This window comes from Strix uralensis, chromosome 2 (assembly GCF_047716275.1).
Source record: "Strix uralensis isolate ZFMK-TIS-50842 chromosome 2, bStrUra1, whole genome shotgun sequence".
NCBI lineage: Eukaryota > Metazoa > Chordata > Aves > Strigiformes > Strigidae > Strix > Strix uralensis.
Genome location: NC_133973.1, coordinates 127,128,434 through 127,146,956, shown reverse-complemented (window position 1 = coordinate 127,146,956; position 18,523 = coordinate 127,128,434). Strand labels below are relative to the sequence as shown.

Genomic DNA, 18,523 nt, shown 5'->3' with positions numbered 1-18,523 from the left:
CCCACTGTAGAAGTTGTCAGAGAGGTGGCAGAAGCCAGCAGTAAGGAAAGGGAGTATCTAGCACACATTTTTAGTTGCTTTATGTATAAATGACTATTAAGACATCAAAAGGGATTCTGAGATTCTATGATTTTATGATTGAATCAGTCATTAAGTTGGCAGGACCTGACCATTTACTTCTTCTACTTTATGATTTCATCCAGAACCTTTAACCTCTTCTTTGGTAATTTGTAGACTTAAAGCCTTAAGCTATTCTTACATTAATTTTATTGCTTACAGCACAGCATTTGGATGTACATCTGAGGGAAACAAGCTTGTGAAAACTCCATCACCTCCTGTATACAATGTAATAAAAATAAGCAATCAAAAGGAGGAGGCAGACAATACAAAATAAGCCAATTCAGGTTGGAGAAAAAGTAATCATTTTAAAATTAGAAAAAAAATAGTTTTCTCCCAGTTACTGTGCTACATGCTGAAAATATGATGCTTACTATGAATGTGGGACTAAATTAAAGAAGCATTTTTAGTCACATATGGAGGTCTTTTTCTACAAGGTAAAATTTTAAGCCTTTAAGAGATCTTGCTGGAGTAGAATCTATTATTTAAAGGAAATACCAGAAAACCCAGCACCATTCTATTTTCTGCTTAAAACTACCTGCAATAAAGCAAGTAATGTTCAGTATAGTTTCTGAAATTGAACAAAAGTAGACATTACAAGAAGAAACAAAGGAAGGTGAGCCAAACGAGATATGGCACAGTAGCTGAGAAAAGCTGGCAAAGACCGGCTGTAAACTCACTGGACTGAGCATAATTGGCCTATTTGTGCACATAGTTACTATGCGTATTGTATAACAATTGGAGAAAATTCTATGTATGGTTCCAAAATATTTTAGAAGGTTGAACACAGATTACAAGAATTTTAGTAAATTAATGCGCACACACCAAGTTTGTGTTGTAGAATTCTGCATACACTGACATCACTGACTAGTTAGGCAGACCAGTTCTGAGGACATGCAGCAGTGTAGCTACACAGAGCCTCTTTTTGTCTGTATAAACCTGAAGCCAGCTCAGTTCTGTTGGCTTCAAGCTTTGGGAGAGTTAGTTTGTTTGAGAGCCCATTTTAAAATGACCTTACGCAGCACTGTGGTTCATGCATAAATAATAAGTTCTTAAGCACTTGGTGCTGCTCTTACCATCCCAAGGCTGGTTGTTTTCCAGAGACACAAACCATTAAGCTGGGCTAAGGACTCTGGGTGAAGTCCCAGGAGCATTCGTGACAGAGAACGGGCATTGCTTAAGGTTGTTGTTCGTTCCCTAATAAGAGCTTCTGGACCAATGTCATAAGAAAGCATGCATCTTTTTTTCTGTAAGACAACACCATTTATATCTAAAACCAGATCTGAATTTACAGCCATTTCTCTTGTCTTACCATGACAATAATTTTAGGATGTACATTATATTTAATTTAATTACATGTAATTATCCTTTTACCAGCTACTTAGCTTTTTATGCCCCATTTTGCTGCTTTTTTTTTTTTTTAACTGTAGCATCTTTTTTGTGAATAGAATCTGCACATTGAGAATTTATACAGGCACAGCTCTGGATACAGTTGCTTGGTACTGGAAAGTGTAGCTTTGCAGCCTTCTATTACATGACATGGAGTATAATAACGAAAGCTACCCTTCCACATCTGTCAAGAAAATTTATCTTCCAATCAGTCTCAGGCAGAGACTATCATAGGCTGTGCTTGCATGGGCTGACCATAGTAGATCAGTCAGTCTCAAAAATAAAAATTAGCCCCTTTTCCTTGTTAGGAAACTCCATCTATGCAAAGCTTACATGTAGAAAACACACTTAAGGCAAACTATTTAACAAAAGCACTTTGCAGTTTTGAGACTGTACGAACTGAAAGATTACAAACCTTTGTAAAACCATATCCTGTTAGTTCCTGGTGGTCATGATAATTAGATGTCTGGTGTCAGGTGCTAAAAGAGATAAAACAGCATGGGAGAAGTAATCACAGATCAAAACAAAATGAACCATAGGGAAACATTTAAGACCATATGATAACGTGGTATGTGACATTGAGGAATACTGACTGCAGAGAAAGGCCAATTCAAACACAAGTTCTCATTTCATTCCAATACTTCAGTAAGCAGCAAGAAGAAGACAGGAAACAGAAAACTGCATTACTGTCTAATGAGGTGCTAGAGGTCTCAGGGCGGGGCTTTTAGTGTCTGAATATGACACTTTCTTTAAAGCTCTTCCTTCAGACGTTTTCAAGGAGAATACTTAATTCTTGCAGGTTGCCAAGTCCTGCACAAGGGTGAGCTGTCAGGTGGTTGTACTGTTCCATTACTGGATCTCAGAAAACCTATAAAACCAGCGCTTCTCTGCTGAAGATGCAGAAAAGCCTGCAAGGTCATCCTTCCCTTGTGAGAGTGAGAGACATGAGTGGCCAGTTAAGAATTTCTAATGAAGAAAGGAGCAAGTGCTCCTGTGTGGCAGTAAGAGGTATAGGTTGCATATGCTGGGCTACTCCACCTGCTTATGAGACAGGGCACCTGTTCTCTCAGGGCACACGAAAGCAACTCCAGTCTCACTAATCTTATATCCAGTCTAAATAGTCCCGCAGAGCACACCAAGGCAATGTGCCTGTGCCAATATCTCTTGCAGTGGTTCATCTGCTGATGGAATAAACATCCTTGGTGATAGGGAAGTATGGACAGTCCCACTCTCAAAAGCCATTTTCTGGGACAGCAGAAGGCCCATACTGTGATTTGAGCTTCTGACTGCATGCTGCAGGCCACCTCAGCAGTGGATTTCACAGTTATACAACCCCTCTTCAACTTCAAACATATGAAATGAAAATTATTTCTTTCAAATCTACATTTTCACATAGATTTACACTACAAGATATTTTCTGTGTATGGAAAGGATTCTGTTCCGAAAAAGAAATTCAGATTTTCTCCCAACTATCTTGGGAATTTGTAGATAACTCCTCCAAGTATCATTCTTTCTCCCCAGGAGAAATGTGACCAGTAATTGATGCACAGGGGAGTCATTATCTCCAGTTTTATATATGCCTGGCTAGATGCATTGATGCTGCTGCATCACTATTCACCTTTTATAAAAGGAACACCATCTTTTTCACAAGGGGAAAGAATTAATGCAGGCCTGTAGTATTGTAATTCAAACAGGTGTAGTAAAAATTACAGTATTAAAATGAGTGTTTCCTAAATCCCTGTTTTTCAGTGTATGTATGTAATTTAAGTGGTATCAGAAATAGTTCTGCAATACCTTGACTAGAAAACACCCTTGAAACAAAGTTCTTACCCAGCATGTATAGGTTTCATAATATCCCTTTTTTCCAACAGCATAATTGAGGAGCATATATTTAACCTCTTCCACATTTTATAAGTAGAGAATTCTAAAAATCTATAATCTCAATTACTCTCTTAATAGACTGTCTTTTTTTTTTTTTTTTTACCTGTTGACCTGAAGGATAAAGCTATTTAGAAAACATGTTATTGTGGAGAGCACTGCCATAATGAAAATGCTGAAGGACAAAAAAATCCAATAAGGAGACTGGAAAACACGTTTGGAAGCACACTGCTCACATTTAATTTATTGAGGATGCATACTGTGAAACATCTGGGTGTCTTTAATGTACAATCAGGTATTAACTTGGTACCAGCTATTAGAGTCAGCAGTTTGCAGCAAGTTGCAAGCACTTGACAGAAAGCAAATTATCTCTCTAACTGATCCCATAGCACAGAAGTCTGTGAATAAGAAGGCAGTTTAGCAGTAAAATGCAGCAGGCAGAGAAGAAAGCACATTCAAATGCTATGTTAACTCTTCTTCCTGTGCTCACATCTCTTGTTTTGCAATCGTGTATTTTTCCAGTGTTTCCTGTGTGGCCATGCATCCGCATGCACCAAACCACAAAGTTTTACCAAGTAATCTCAGCCTTCCTGGTTTCAGTCCTGTAAGGCACAGTATGATGGGCTACTATGACAGCTCCTAGTACAAAATTTTTTTTTCCTCTTTTTAGAAGAAACTCCATAGAAAGGAGCTATATTTTGCACTCCCATTTCAGCACAAGACAACCGATTATCTCCTTTGTGCATGATCGGTTTTAAGTCACGGGCATTTCTGCCATTTTTGCAGCAGCAGCTCAGACCCTGGGAACATACTCAATGCAAAGAAAGTCTAGCACAGCCTCTCTTGCTTCATCCATATGTGCAGCAGAATTGTTTCTCTCAACATGAATAACAAGTTTTTGCTCAGTGCTATGTTCCTCATAAATCAAGGATATCAGATGACTCCACTTTCAAATCCCAACTGCTGCAAGTCTCACACGTATGATAAATAGTCCCTTTTAAAAAGAAAACTAAACATGAGGATGAAACAAAGAAGCAACCAAGTATTGCATTAGACTTATAAGGAACAGATATTAGTTAGAAAAGAGGCTTATGAAAGGAGGATCAGCACTAGTTACGAGGCTGAGGGAGCAGCATTGCTCATTGTTCAGCTCAACCAGCCCTATGCAAGCCTAGAAGGCAGAGCAGCACTACAAGTCCAGGGGTACTGACATAGCCTAAATTTACTCCTTCTACTCATACAGCACATCCAAAAAGAGTGCTGAACCGGAAAGTTACATAGAGGTAAAACTAGTAGTGCTGAGTTTTCTTCTGCTCCCCCGCCATTTCTAGTTTAGCTAATACCCCTCCCACAGGAGCCTCAGCACTGGGAAACCCCGAGGCCTGCCATTGTACTGCTGTGAGAAAATCAGAACTATGAACTCCTCCATGCTGAGGTTGCCTGGTTAAACAAGCAAAACGTTAACCCCATATAAACCAGTTCTTAGGCAGAGACCGAGAGCAGCACACCCGCAAGAAAGGGAACAGCGCCTAAACCCTCCCTGGACCCCAGCGCCCCTTTTATAAGCGTCGCGTTCGGCCAGTCACGGCTTTCCTCAGTCCCTATTGGTCGCGAGGAGGCGGGGGCGAGGCCCCACCGCTCCGGGAGGCGGGGCCGGGTGGCCCGGTGGCGCATGCGCACTGCGGTGAGGCCGGGGCTGTGGGCGGTGTGGCGGCAAGGGCAGCGCTCCGCATGGGCAGAGGGCGAGTCCCGCCGCGGCTCTTTGTTTCCCGCCGCTCCCGCAGTGATTGGCCGCTCGGGGGGAGCGTTGGCGCTGACGCGGCGGAAGGCGACAGCCGTGGGCGGTGACGGTGTCTGGGAGCGCCCAGCCGGCGGCGGGAGAAGCGGCGGGTAGGTGTGGGCAGGTCCGCCGTTCCCTTCCCGCCGTCCGGGGGCTGGCCGGGAGCGGGCTTTCCTTTCTCTTCTCTCCACACTGTCCCGATAGCGGCTCCCGGTGACTGGTCGCGAGCGGCCCGAGCGGGCCCGGGGCCTCCTGGGCAGAGCCCGTTGGCGGCGGGGCTCTCCCTGGGGGGCCTGCGTGTGCTCCTGCGTGCTCCGCTCCCGAGGCGGCCGCCTCAGGTTTCAGCCCGCGGCCGGCGCGTTGCGCTCGTCGCTGCCTTTTAACTGTGCTGCTTCTCCCTCCGGCTCCGGGGAGCTGCAGTTTGGTCGCTTCCCTGGGCAGCGCGGTAAGAGCTGTGAACGTGGCTTACGGGGGCTCTGGTGCAGTGTTCCCGGGGAAGGGTGGCTCAGCTTTAACTGTCATGCATTTACTGATCGCTTTGTACCGCAGCTGAACCTCTGCAGATGTTGACAGCTTTACCGTGGCGGTTGCGTTCTCTGCTTTTGGTCTTATCCTTAAAATTATTAGATCTAGATTTCGTATTGTTCGATCTCTAATTTTTTCCTTTTTTTGGGGGGCAGGAGGAAATGTAGTCATTTGCTCTTTAACTATATTTATTGATCAACTTATGTTTTGTATCTAATCAGCTGAATAAGGGAGGGCTAGCAGGAACCATGATATTCTGTCCCTTTGTATTCTCTAATGAACTTAGGATGCATTGGCTTAATAACCCTGTACCAGAAGTATCTTATGGATAATTATTTTGTTTTTACACCTCACCTGATTTCTTTAGAGTTTTGTTATTTTTTTTTTATGATGCTGAAAAGAAATCTTTCCAGTTAAATTGTTAGTGCTATGTGGGTTGTTCACTAGCAATAAGCTTTTGATTTTTAAAACTAAGCAGTGGCTTTTGAAAGTCTTTGTTGGTTTGTTTTGGGAGAGTATTTTCAGGAAAGTAATAATTTAAAGATCAAATAACGATGGAGGGGGCAGTTTTGGAGTAGGCTGCATATCAGGCTGGAAAAGTATTTTTTTTTGCTGTGCAGATGAAAATTATAATTGCAAGGGAAATGGGAAGCAGTCTGTAGAACCAGCAGATCCTGATTCTACAGTAAAATCTACAGGGGAAACATCATTTGAAATGGCTGCTTAAGAAAACTTGAATAAAAAATTGTCAGTGAGCAATTTTAGCATTCTAGAGAAATGCTTGGCATGCAGACTGTTGTCGGAGTTTCACAGTCTTCAAGGCAGAAGAAATTGGACAGCAATCAAAAATGTTAACAAACACAATATCTTATAACTTATGAGAATATTTCAGTACAAATCACCTAAATGACCAGCCTGCTTTACTGTGTGGTGTGGTTATCAGTAGGGGTGGTTTTTTATCTTCTCAGGAGTGGAATAGTGTTTGCTGTTCACTTTGCAGATGTGCCTGTCTGCTCTACAGTGTAGAATGTGAATGCAGTACCCTTGCAGAGTTTCTTACATAGCGTAATAGTTCAAAAGCAGTACGTTTTGTGACTGTGACAAAGACAGTGCCAATATTGTTGAGTACAGTTGGAACAGACGTGAACAGTTGTAGCTGACACTCCTGGATACCATGATAGATTTGTATGATTATGTCAATACCTGGTTTTACCTATATAATTTATGCTCATTTTCTGGTTTTCATGTTGTTCTCATAGAAGCTGATTATTCAGCGTTTCCAAAGATGAAGAGGAAGGTTGCAAAAGCTGGGAAATTGAGGCTTAGTCCTAATGAAGAAACCATGCTTCTGAAAGAAGAATATGAAAGAAGAAGAAAACTGAGGCTACAGCAAGTATGCATGTATTTTTGCACGTTGTGCATTTAATGATGTAACAAATAATTTAGGGAAATTAACAAAAATATTTAATGTAAACTAAATTTCAGGGTCATAATGTATATTGGGTTTCTATTTAGTTTGCGAATTATTTTCCTTTTCTCATGTTTATTTACTACTACGTGCATATTTTGCTTGTGATACCATCTCTGTTTGTTATATTCACTTTGGCATCTGTTCCAGAATCTATTCTTTCCCACCAGCTTCCTGGTAACTACCGTTTTTATTTGGCTGTGAACATGCAGCTGTGTCTCTTCTGCTGATGTGTCACTTGTGTAAGGATGTGTACCTCTTAAGAGTGTTTCAGCTGTTTTCACAGTGATCATGCAGAAGAAATAAGACAACTACTGCTAATACAGAACTTCAGAGCTTTCCACTAGACAAACTGGATTGCTGCAATGTGTCATAGCTCTAAATGCTTTAAGTACTGCTCCTTTTAGAATGTCTGAGCAGAGTTAATGTTCTTCAAAACATGTCTGTTGAGCATCTCTTTCTTCCATTTCTGTTCTGCTGTTAGACCACAAAGCTACTTCTCCATTTCTCTTCTTACTTGTTTCTTAGCCTTCCTCTGCTTTATCCTACACGAGCTGTTCAGGTCTTTCACATCTTCAAAAAATACGTATCTTAAAGACATTTACTATGTACTGTCTTTCATCCCTCGGGCTTTTTTCTTGCTATGTTTTTCTCTTTAGCAAAGAGAATTTTGCTGACAAAGTAGAAGACAAAAACTTAGTAAACAGACTTTAATTTATCAGTATAGTTGCTGATTTTCTTTAAACCATTTTGCATTGTGATAGGAGTCTTTAATAAGTTACTGTGTTGCATTTTGGAGGGAAGGATATTCCAAGCAGTTTTTACATTTTGTTTATCAGTTGTTTGGACTTGAACTGAAACATTTAACTAAGATTAAATTTATTATTTAATATATTACTTTTGGAAAAAGGTAACGGCAACTTTAAAGTATTTTCTGGACAGATTAATGGAATAAATAGCAGATGAGATGGAAAGCCGAAAGAAGGGTAGAGTATGTTGTAGAAAGACTTGCTGCAAAAAATACCGTGCTTTTTTAAGTTGCTGACAAAACATAAATGTTATTTCTACAGGTTAGAGAGCAACAGAAGTATATCGCCTTGCAGATAAGACAGAAAGTAAAGCAGAGGAGAGAAGAACAACTACATCGGTTAGAGGAGGCACTGAGAGCCGAATGGCAGAAAGCACAGGATCAAAAGATGAAAGCCTTAGAAAAACTGTATTTATCAAGCTTAAGAGCGATTGGTGAGGGTCACCGACAAGCCAAGGAGAACGTAAGTGAAACAGCTTAATATTATTGTCAGAGAAACTCTTTAACGTTCTAGAAATACCAAGGTTGCAGTTTAGTTTTTTATATTCTTGATCTTGCAGTCCTAATACCTAAAGGAACAGTTTTTTCAGAGTGGAAACTTAGAAATGTTTATGTATTTTTTTGGCAGATATCTTTCCACAAGACTGGGATGAAATGGTCTAGTAGGCCTGTCTGCCAAGGCTTTTGCTGTGCAAGCTCTTAAAGTTACTTTGTTTATGTTAGATTGTACACATATATAATCGTGTTTGCTGGTACTTGACTAAATTGCACCTGGTGAATGATCATTGTTTCAAGTATGCCAGTAATATCGCAAGTTTTTCTCTCTACCATATAACAATAGCTTTTCTACAGTTAAGAACATACACAACTTTTTTTTTCTTCAGTACTTAAGTGACATGGAAAGTCTTGCTAAGGGCTTCAGAGGCCTTTGCCTAGACTGCAAACTGGTGTCACTTCTTAATTCTGTGCCTATAAACTATTTTTACTTTCTTTAAAATCCTGCAACTTGTGTAGGCTCTCTTTGAGAGATCACTGAGGTTGTTGGGTAGAAATTTTCCATAGATTTGACTCTGAACCAGGTTTATAGAAGTCAGTGGTGCCATAGATTTCTTGCATGAGTTTTGCGGACTGGTTTGCTTCCTGAATTAGTCAGGTTTTTTGGTCATGTAAAATAACGTTGTACTTTTTCATGTCTCTGTCTCTAAATCAACTTCTTTGTAAAGTCCTTTTCAATGCTAGGATGGGTGAGTTTGAGGAAAATTGTGATACCAATGCCATAGGAACAGAGAACTAATCCTAAAGAATTGGATACATGCTTGTTACAAAGAATTGATACATGCTTGTTGTAATTAATGACAGAAAGGTAGTAACATGCTTTCTCTGTACAGTTTAGTCAGCATTTGCAAAAATGTATTTATATTACCCCCTTTATCAAAGAGATGTAGAGAGAAGGTAAGGTTTCCACATCAATATTTGGTTACATTGGCTGAGGAATGTGGTAGAGAAGAGGAGAATAAAGAAGATGGCAGAGAAGGAGAGGTTATTATTTAGAGTAATTTTACTCTAATACAGTAGAAAGTAATCTTGAGCTTGTGAGTCTTACCAGCAGTACTTAATTTGAATTATCACACTGATAGTATGAGTAAAATCTTGTATTAATTGCTTCCAATATTTTATTGTTAAGGAACCTGACTTAGAAGCTCTGGCAAAGCAAGCAGAAGAAAGGAAGCAAAGAGCAGAGAAGAGACATAAGAAAGCCCTGAAAGAGCAGAAGTACCAAAAAGAAAAATTACTTTGTGAGCACGCCCGGTATGCAGTAGTTATCTAGTTTTATTAAGCATAGAATGCATTTTACAGTATCACAAGGTGAAAGGCAAAAATCTTGATGCTTCTTGCTTGGAGCTTTTTTTATGTCGAAATTTTGTGCATTAGGGAATTAATGCTTGCAGACAAAGCTTGTGGATTTAGATAAGAACTGTAGTTCTAAAACCAAGACAAAAATGTCAAGTGTATGAGCTGGCCTTACAGACTCTCAAGGAGTTTGAGGCCTTTCACCTCTATATCACTATTCTCAGTCTAGATTGTTGGCTGACAGCTATTCAGTGACATATGAAATGAAATGTTCTCAGTCCAGTTCCTGATGGAGAGTTACCCGCTTGAAAAAAAGACCTACTGCATTTGTTATGGTCTTCCTTCTTAGCATGTTTTTTGTTTTGTTTTGGTTTTTTTTTAAGCAGATTGGACCAAACTTGAGCTGGCATGAAAAATGAACTATGTACTCTTGGGGATAGTTGTGCTTGAGTAGAGCTGAGACCTACTGATTAAATACTTAGTTTTGTCCACAGCTGAGCAATTAAAATATGTTGAAATGATGCAGTGCTTTCTGAAAACTTAAGTGAAAAATAGGGATTTTGATTTCTTCTTTAGAAGCTTGTGTATATTAACACTTTTGCATTACTTCAAGAAATTAATTTTCCAGTGCTGCCTTCCAGCATAAGTTCTGTTGACTTTTCAGTTTGCTTGCCCATCCCTATCCCCCAAGCATTCAATTCAGATACATCTGAATTTGTTTAATTTTAGGTTTGCCTTTTATCTTGCACAGCGCTGTCATTGTTGCTTGAATAATTTTCTTTCTCTCACCTGTGTTTGGGTTCTTTGTGTGTGTGTGGTTTTTTGTTTGTTTTTCCCCCCAAGACGAATAAATGCACGTAAACATGCTCTGGAAGTGGAAAGACAAAGAGCAGCCAGAGTTGCAAGCCTGCCACCTCCACCACCACATCCCCTTGAGGTATGTACCCATGATGCGATAGTGATCACAGTTTCAGGGTACCATATAATGTAATGATTTTTTTATTGGTGTGACTCCACACAACAGGATATCCAAAACTGCTGTTTGCATACTACGAGGAGAGTGGTTCAGCAAAAATGAAGAAAATTAATGAATTATGTATTAGCAGACTTCTTACTACTGAGCTTTATTATTTGTTTGTTTCTGATCTCTTGTTATGTGTGGATTTTATTTCTTGTCATCTGAGATCTTATTTTTGTGGTTAATGTGTCTTTCAAACTTTTATCATTATCTCATTTTCATTTACTAGCCACAGTGGTATTAAACTCTATGATGATCTTTCTCAGCATGCACACATCAGACTTCTGTCATAATGTTACAGTAGTAGCATTTTGTTTAGTTCTGTAGTAAAGATAGTTCTACCTGTTTAGCTGTGGGGTTTTTTGGTGGGATTTTTTTTTTCTCCAATTTCTTTGTTTGTTGTAGAGACTACCAAATGTAGGGTAAGCTGTTTAATTTTGATAGAAAACCAGTACCTAAAGCTATTGGGGAGGAAAGTAGATTAAAAACCATATTTCTAATTCTATGCTCTACCCTTTTTAGGGGGAGACTTTGTGCCTCCTTTGTACTGCTTTGATTTCAGAGAGATTCTGCATAGCTATAGAGGTTACTGTAGGATTGCAGATCTGAACTGCAGGAAGAACATGGTGTGCATTTTTACTTTGGAATTAACCTTTACTAAATTTAATTTAATGGAACTTCTTTAATGCGGAGTTTAAGTTGCCTTATGTGTTGTTGTGCCCTTTCAGACCATCAGGTTCAGGGATGTTCAGGCCACTGCCAAGAAAAGAAAGGATTAAGGTTTACTAGTCCCTGTGAAGTTATGAAAGCTTTTCCCAGGTACATTATGTGTACGTTAGTGTGTTGGATGATAGGGGTTTGGTACTGATGTGTCTGGAAAAACTGAGTAAGGTTTGACCCTCACAGTTTTTGGAATGATTAGAAGGAGTGCCTATATGCTTTCCATTTGTGTCCTTTAGTACAATGCTTCTTTGTAGTTTTCTTATTGTGGAAGTTTTCTTATTGTGTTTTCTTAATGTGGAAGTTGGATATGAGTGAGGATTAAAGCAAGTGTTGTAAGGAAGTGGTAAAGTTTGGGGTTATTTTTGGTGAAGTGTATGCAAAATTGGAATTTAGATGCAATAAGGTCCTGTATGGTACTGTTCAGGTAAATTCAGACTCTCTGTCATGGTGCTGTTTTCCTCTGTGTTGTTCTGTGTGTTCCTGGTGTATCTGCTGTAGAGCAGATGAAGGCTATATCAGTTAAAACTTTGACTCTTCATTTCCTCTTCATCTCCATTTCCATGCTTGTGTTGCTCGCTTTGGCATTGTTGGAAAAGCATGAGATGCTGCAGCATTGCTTTCTGGTGACGTTTGCAAGGATGTGTATTATGTTGCTTTCTATTAAAAAACAAAACAAGTTTCTAATTGGTGACTGAAAGTCAGTGGCAGTTAATATGGGTATCTGTAGATGCTATAACAGCTAAAAAGACACGGTACTATATAATACTTTTCATCTAACAACCTCAGTAATGCTTCTCTCTTTCCATTTTACAAATGCAGAATTTCTTTCTTATTCTCTAGTCTTTTTTCACCAGGGCAAGCAAGAAGACTTTGTTCAGGTTCCCCAGGTTCTGGTACAATTGCATCTGTGATTGTATTGGATGACAGGCGTGGGTCAGTACCCTGTTTAAGTATTGCAGAATCATAAATTCCTTTCCTGAAATTCTACAGTTTAGTGCATTTCCACTCATGAACAAATGTCCTTTATTCACTTTTTCAACAAATGTGATTTTAGCTGTTTTTAGCAGAGTTTGCAAACACCTGGACTTTCTACAATACGTGGGGTTTGTTGCATTTAAGAAGTTCATGCTCTGATAATGGCAGATTGAATCAACAATTCTGCAGACATGCTGGATTTTTGTTGAGGAAAGATTGCATTGCATTGTTTCAGTGTAGCACAGCATGTCAATTTAATCCATGTAAAGACTAGTTGACTTTGAGCCTTTTTCCTAGTTTTCATATCTCTATGAATTTTAATCCTTTTGACATAGGCCTATGTGCTGGGAGGGCCCAGGGTGAAGAATATAGTTATTTTATTGGAAGAGTAACTGTTTGCTGTGTACTGCATGGGGTAAATGCTAAGTAAATGAAAGATCAGAGATGATTAGAGCTGTGGCTTATTCCTAGTTCTATATAGGAGAAAACAAAAGATGTTAATTGTCGGTTTCAGGGGGGAAAACTCTTGGGCTTTGTCTTGCTAAATTCATTATTCAAGACACTGAATTTGAATTGCTTAACTTTAAATCCTGTGAATTACAGCAAATTACAAGGTCATCTGCGTAAGTGTGCTTATTTTCTTGAATCTATTTACATAAAGAGCTTATTAAACACAACTGTAATCATAATCTGATGCTCTGTTGCAGCAACAGTTGAATAAAATTTCATAAAATGGAGCCAGGGCAGTGTTGTTCATTGCAGGATTACTTAGAATACAAGAAACATTTTTCTGATGATAGTCCTATTATTGTTACTCTAGCTGGTTACTTTACCCAGTTACAAAAGAAGTGGTTTTACTCTAGATATATTGTCATAATTAAATTCAATTCTCAGAAGGATGGCTTTTAGGAATTGAGGCCTTATTTAATTAGACCAACTGTTAAGTGATTTTATTGAAATTAAACTGTAAACACCATTTTGTTCATAAGTGTCACAGAGTTCTTGTGAACTTAATTTTTTTATATGATCTCTAAGATTTTTATGTGATAGAAATGCAACCAAAAAATGTTATACTCTGAGTATTCATAACACTTGTAGTTTTGTTTTCTTTTTTTTTTATTTTATGATACATTACAGCTCCAGTTTTGTCAGATTTTACTGTAGAATTATTTGCTTTTTTAGGGGAAAAAAAAATAAGGGAGGAGTTGCAAACCTCTTGATGGAAGTATGGATGGATTCTTAACTGCAGTGGGTCCATCATGAGGTATAATAATGTTAAAAGTACTATTTTTTTCAACCTAAATTGCTTTTGACATTAATTGGAAAATTGCAGCCTCCCACATAATTCTTGCATCTTCACAACTTTTGAATAAAATTCTGGAGATTTGATTGATTAAATGCAATTTTTAACTACTGATTTATTTTACATCTTTTTAAATAATTCAGTGGACAGGTTTAATTATACATTCTGGAAATAACACAGGTCAAGCAGTTGGTGATCTGGCTAATGAGGGTTAGGTATGGGACTTGTCTGTTTTCAGAGCTACAGTCAGTATTTACAAGCGTTTTGGTTAATATTGACATTACAATTACTATGATATAATGATTAAGAAAATTAGCAGGTTTTAAACAGTGTTATGTACAAATAAAAGTGAAGCTCTTGATGGTGTGCTTTTATTTGTACACATCTTTTTTTTTTTTCCTTCCCACTGGAATAACATGCATTTTATGGTTCTTAGAACCATAAAATAAGTTACTGAAGTTCTGTTGGTAAGGCTAAAACTAATTGCATATCTTGGGATTTTAATTTAAAAACTTCACTTTCTACAGTCTTTATAAAACAGCAAGACATAATCAATACTGAAATTTTGTATGCCTCATCTTACATAGAGATAAGTTTAAGATACTACTGAGACTTAATGTGGCTCGTTGTGTATGTTCATTGGTTTATGGTCATGTCAGTTTTAAACTGCTCAGGCTATGAAACTTGCTGTTGTAGTTAATGTGGCTAAGAATCCTTTTTTAGGAGAAAGTCTAGGGAGGAGGAAGCTGAGAGAAAATTAACGAAGGAGATGTTGAAAGTACAAAGGCAGGTCCTACAGAATACCGAGTCACTTAACCTGGCTACCTCACTACTGAGAACATCAGGCTGAGCTAAAGAAGGGGGAGGGCCTGGTTGCTCAGTGTTCAAACTCTTTTGGACAAGAGTTGGAATGTGGTAGTGTACCCAAAACTTTCCAAAAAAGTAAATACGAATATTAAACGAATAGACACTTTTCAGTGAAGTTATGGAAAATGCTTCTTTCTCTGGTCAGCTAAGAAATTGGACATAATGGTTCTGATTTTCATAAAGAAAGCCTGTACTTGAGAAGTGTTATTTTGCTGTGAGATATAATTATATAGTAGATCTGTGGTTGCCCTGCTTTGAGGTGAGTGTGACAGCTCTTGTAAGTGGGATTTGTATTAGTACATTAAACTCAATTGCTTTTAATTTAAGGTAATGCTTTAGAAACACAAAGGTAGAGCACTCTGATGAATGTCAGTTTGTGTGGAGGAGTTTGCCTTAGGCTGTTACATGCTCTCAGTTGTTAAGCCTTCTAGATCTGCCTTGTGCTGATGTGATTTATTAAATATTAAATGTATATAAAGGTTTAAACAACAATATTTTCAGGAGAGAATTTGAGGGTGTGGCTTTCTTCTAATATTAATTTTAAGTGTTCTGTTCAGTTGCTTTTCTAGAGATACTGTTCTCTGATACAACTGTACTTGTGCTTTTCTTCCTAGAATTTTGAAGTGAAAAAGACCCCTGCAGTAAAGCTGTATAGTGCCGACAACTTCTCTGTTACACATTACCATATTTCCGAACCCTACGTGGACAGAGAAGTGGATGGAGAGCAGGTGATTAACTCCCAAGTGTTTGTGATATGTGCTTCCATATATCTTTCTTTATATTGTGTACAGTGTCTGGATATCAGCAATTCAGTGTTCTAGAACTTGTCTAAAAAATATGAACTTACATAAAGCAGCCATTGCACAACTTACTAATCAGAATCTTAGATGGGGAGACTTGTAATACCTGTTATGTGCTCAGTCACTTGTGGGATCACACCTGACAGTCCCACGTGAACAGACCTCTGTAAAGAGGTGAGTTCACAAGACTGACGTACTGTTAGGACACCTAAATCTTCTGCTTCGTGGTTTATGCTAAATTAATAATTGCAGTTGCCCTGCTTTTTTCTCTTCCCCTCTTTTTAGCTGTGTAAAGACTACCAGTCTTTACCTCGTATTTGTGTTCGTCTGTTCATGCAGTCAGCAGTTTCAGCTTACCAAAATGGCAGAAGTTTAATTTGGGAAAAAGAACAATGAATAGATTTTTGCCAAATGGGAAAGTTTACTCAAGTTCACAGTACACTCAAACAAGGACTAAAGTCAGATTGGAAGAAGGGGAGGACCTGGAAAAGTGAGAGATGGAGCAAAAGCTTAGCTTTTAGAGGTGATTTTTGAATTAGGGTAATGCAGTTGAAAAGTGAACCAAACAACAGTTTGTTTTAGTGGTGACGTGATACCACATTCTAAGTTCCTGTTCTGGATCAGCCCCTTTTAGACTAGAAAAGAGCTCTCAATAAATTTGGTTTTGTCAATATTTTCTTTAGTGCATTCATGAAGTTTTTGTTCATGAAGTTTAGGTTTTCTTAACATTTGAAGGACTAGGCCTCAACAAGAAGAGATACTTTATTCAGCTTTGTCATGGAAAATTCCAAAATGTTAATCTTTGTAGACTTGCTTATGTGCAATGATTTAGGTTTTTTTTTCTTAAGTATTTTTTAATTTTCATGTGTTAGTAAGACTTTTTCATATTTAAAAATTGCAGATTGTTTTTCATTTCCCATATGAGAGTGAAAAAGCTTCTGGATTTATTCCCGCAGCCCTTGTTTAAAACAAAACAATGAGGACAGAAGTAGTCAATCTGTAATATCAACTGTATTATTCATTTTACCTTGTATTGTGGGAAAAATAGCCATTCCACTGTAACAAATTGTCATGGTTTAACCCCAGCCAACAACTAATCACCATGCAGCCGCTTGCTCACTTGTCCCCACTGCTGGGGATGGGGAGAACCAAGAACAAATAAAACTTGGGGGTTGAGATAAGAGCAGTTTAATAATTGAAATTACAATTTATTTTTTTAATGAAAAGGAAAATAACAAAAAGAGTGAAATTAAAATGCAAGACAGACAAGTGATGCACAATGCAATTGCTCACCACCTGCTGTCTTATGCTCAGCAAGTCCCTGAGCAACAATCTGCCCCTCAGGACCAACTCCCCCCAGTTTATGTACTGAGCAAGATGTCATACAGTATGGAATATCCCTTTGGTCAGTTGGGGTCAGCTGTCCTGGCTGTGTCCCTTCCCAGCTTATTGTATCCTTCCAACCTTCTTGCTGGTGGAGCATGAGAAGCTGAAAAATCCTTGACTTAGTTGTTGCTAAGTAGTGTTTATACTAAAAATGTCAGTGTGTTATCAACATTATTCTCATACTTAATCCAAAACACAATACTATAGCAGCTACTAGGAAGAAAATCACCTCTATCCCAGCCAAAACCAGGACACAAATACCAATGGTTGTCCCTAGTACAGTTTGAAACTAGAACGCTTTGACATGCTTATGGAATATGTAAATATGCATATTTCTTTTTTTAAAAGGTAAAATAATAAAGTGCTTTTGCTGCAGAATTGTTCATTTATTGTTACGTATGCTTTAAACTACCACAAAGAACTTCATGGATTTAACTATTGATTGACTGCCAGTCAGATGCTCGGTTAGCTGCTGAAGAAGAAAGGAAACGTTTGGAGGAACTACACAGAGAGGCAGAGAGGGAGAGAAGAGAGCAGCTTGAAAAGGCACATCTCAGAGGAAGTCATGCCTTGAAGAAGGTCCATTTGGCTCAGGTAGGCAGTTGTACCTGTTTTTAATGTCAAAATGACCAGTGTTGAGTTGTAGGTAGGTGATTAGTAAAGAATTATAGGAATTTAAAATTGATGGACTAAATGGAGTTTTCAGAACGTGTCTAAAAAACATCAAACTCTGTTTGCTTATTTTGGCTATCTGGAAGGAGGTAGAATGAAAGTATCCCCTTCATAGTGTTTGACCAATCAGTAATAATCAAACTAAACTTTTTAAATGGGTGATGAGGTCTACTTTTCCTCATCAGCTTTATCTGCAGTTGATTATTCTGTGCTTCAGGGGAAAAAAAATAGTTTATTATTAGAAGGCAACAGTTTATTTTTTTCATTTTTGGAAAATTTTTCAAAGTTCTTACTTAGAGACCAAGGTTCTGTTGGTGTATAAGTCTGGAAATACTGAAATTGTTTCATTTAAGAAATAACTGAACTATTGAGAAAAGTCTTTGTACCTAGAGGTATGCTCTGAAATTCATTTTATTGTCTGTTACCTTCACAAGTACTTTTGGAGGCTAGAAATAGCAAAAGCTTCCTTGTTTATTTTAGTTGAGATACAACTGGCCCTGAATGAGTAACCAAACTAAAATGGGGAACTGTGGAAATATTAACAATGCTCATTAAGTTAACAGGAAAAAAAAAACCACAACCAAACTTCAAGTAAAGCTTTTTTTAAACAGCTTTCATATATAATTGCAGTGTGCCAAGAGTATGTATTTCACATCTGAAAAAGTAGCGATTGCTGAAGTATATACTAAAAAAAGTAACTTGTCAAAGGAAGTACTCGTTTACCTTATAAAACAGAAGATTTAATTCTGTTGAGGAAAGTTGGCCTGCAGGTGTACAGTCTGATACTTTATTTAACATTAGATCTTCTAGGTAGTATTGATGACTCCTGTGTTTAAAGGTCAGATACAGCCTTCTCCCAAAGGAGCACCTTCTCTCTAGAATAGATTTAACTTTAAACATTAAGGATTAAACAAACTTCATGGTAACCAAATGGAAGTGTTTTATCAGTCCTGACATATGGCT

At 38.2% G+C, this 18,523-nt stretch overlaps 1 protein-coding gene across 1 annotated transcript in view; it reads left to right on the top strand.

Moving 5' to 3' along the window:
- Nucleotides 1-5,305: 5,305 nt before the first annotated feature.
- Nucleotides 5,306-18,523, top strand: part of CEP295 (centrosomal protein 295) — a 46,347-nt gene continuing 33,129 nt past the window's right edge. The window contains exons 1-7 of the mRNA XM_074860292.1: nucleotides 5,306-5,609; nucleotides 6,949-7,082; nucleotides 8,228-8,428; nucleotides 9,650-9,774; nucleotides 10,660-10,753; nucleotides 15,317-15,430; nucleotides 17,342-17,482. Of these exons, the coding sequence (XP_074716393.1) occupies nucleotides 6,975-7,082; nucleotides 8,228-8,428; nucleotides 9,650-9,774; nucleotides 10,660-10,753; nucleotides 15,317-15,430; nucleotides 17,342-17,482 (783 nt within the window). The 5' untranslated portion in view covers nucleotides 5,306-5,609; nucleotides 6,949-6,974. The remainder of the gene's footprint in view (nucleotides 5,610-6,948; nucleotides 7,083-8,227; nucleotides 8,429-9,649; nucleotides 9,775-10,659; nucleotides 10,754-15,316; nucleotides 15,431-17,341; nucleotides 17,483-18,523) is intronic.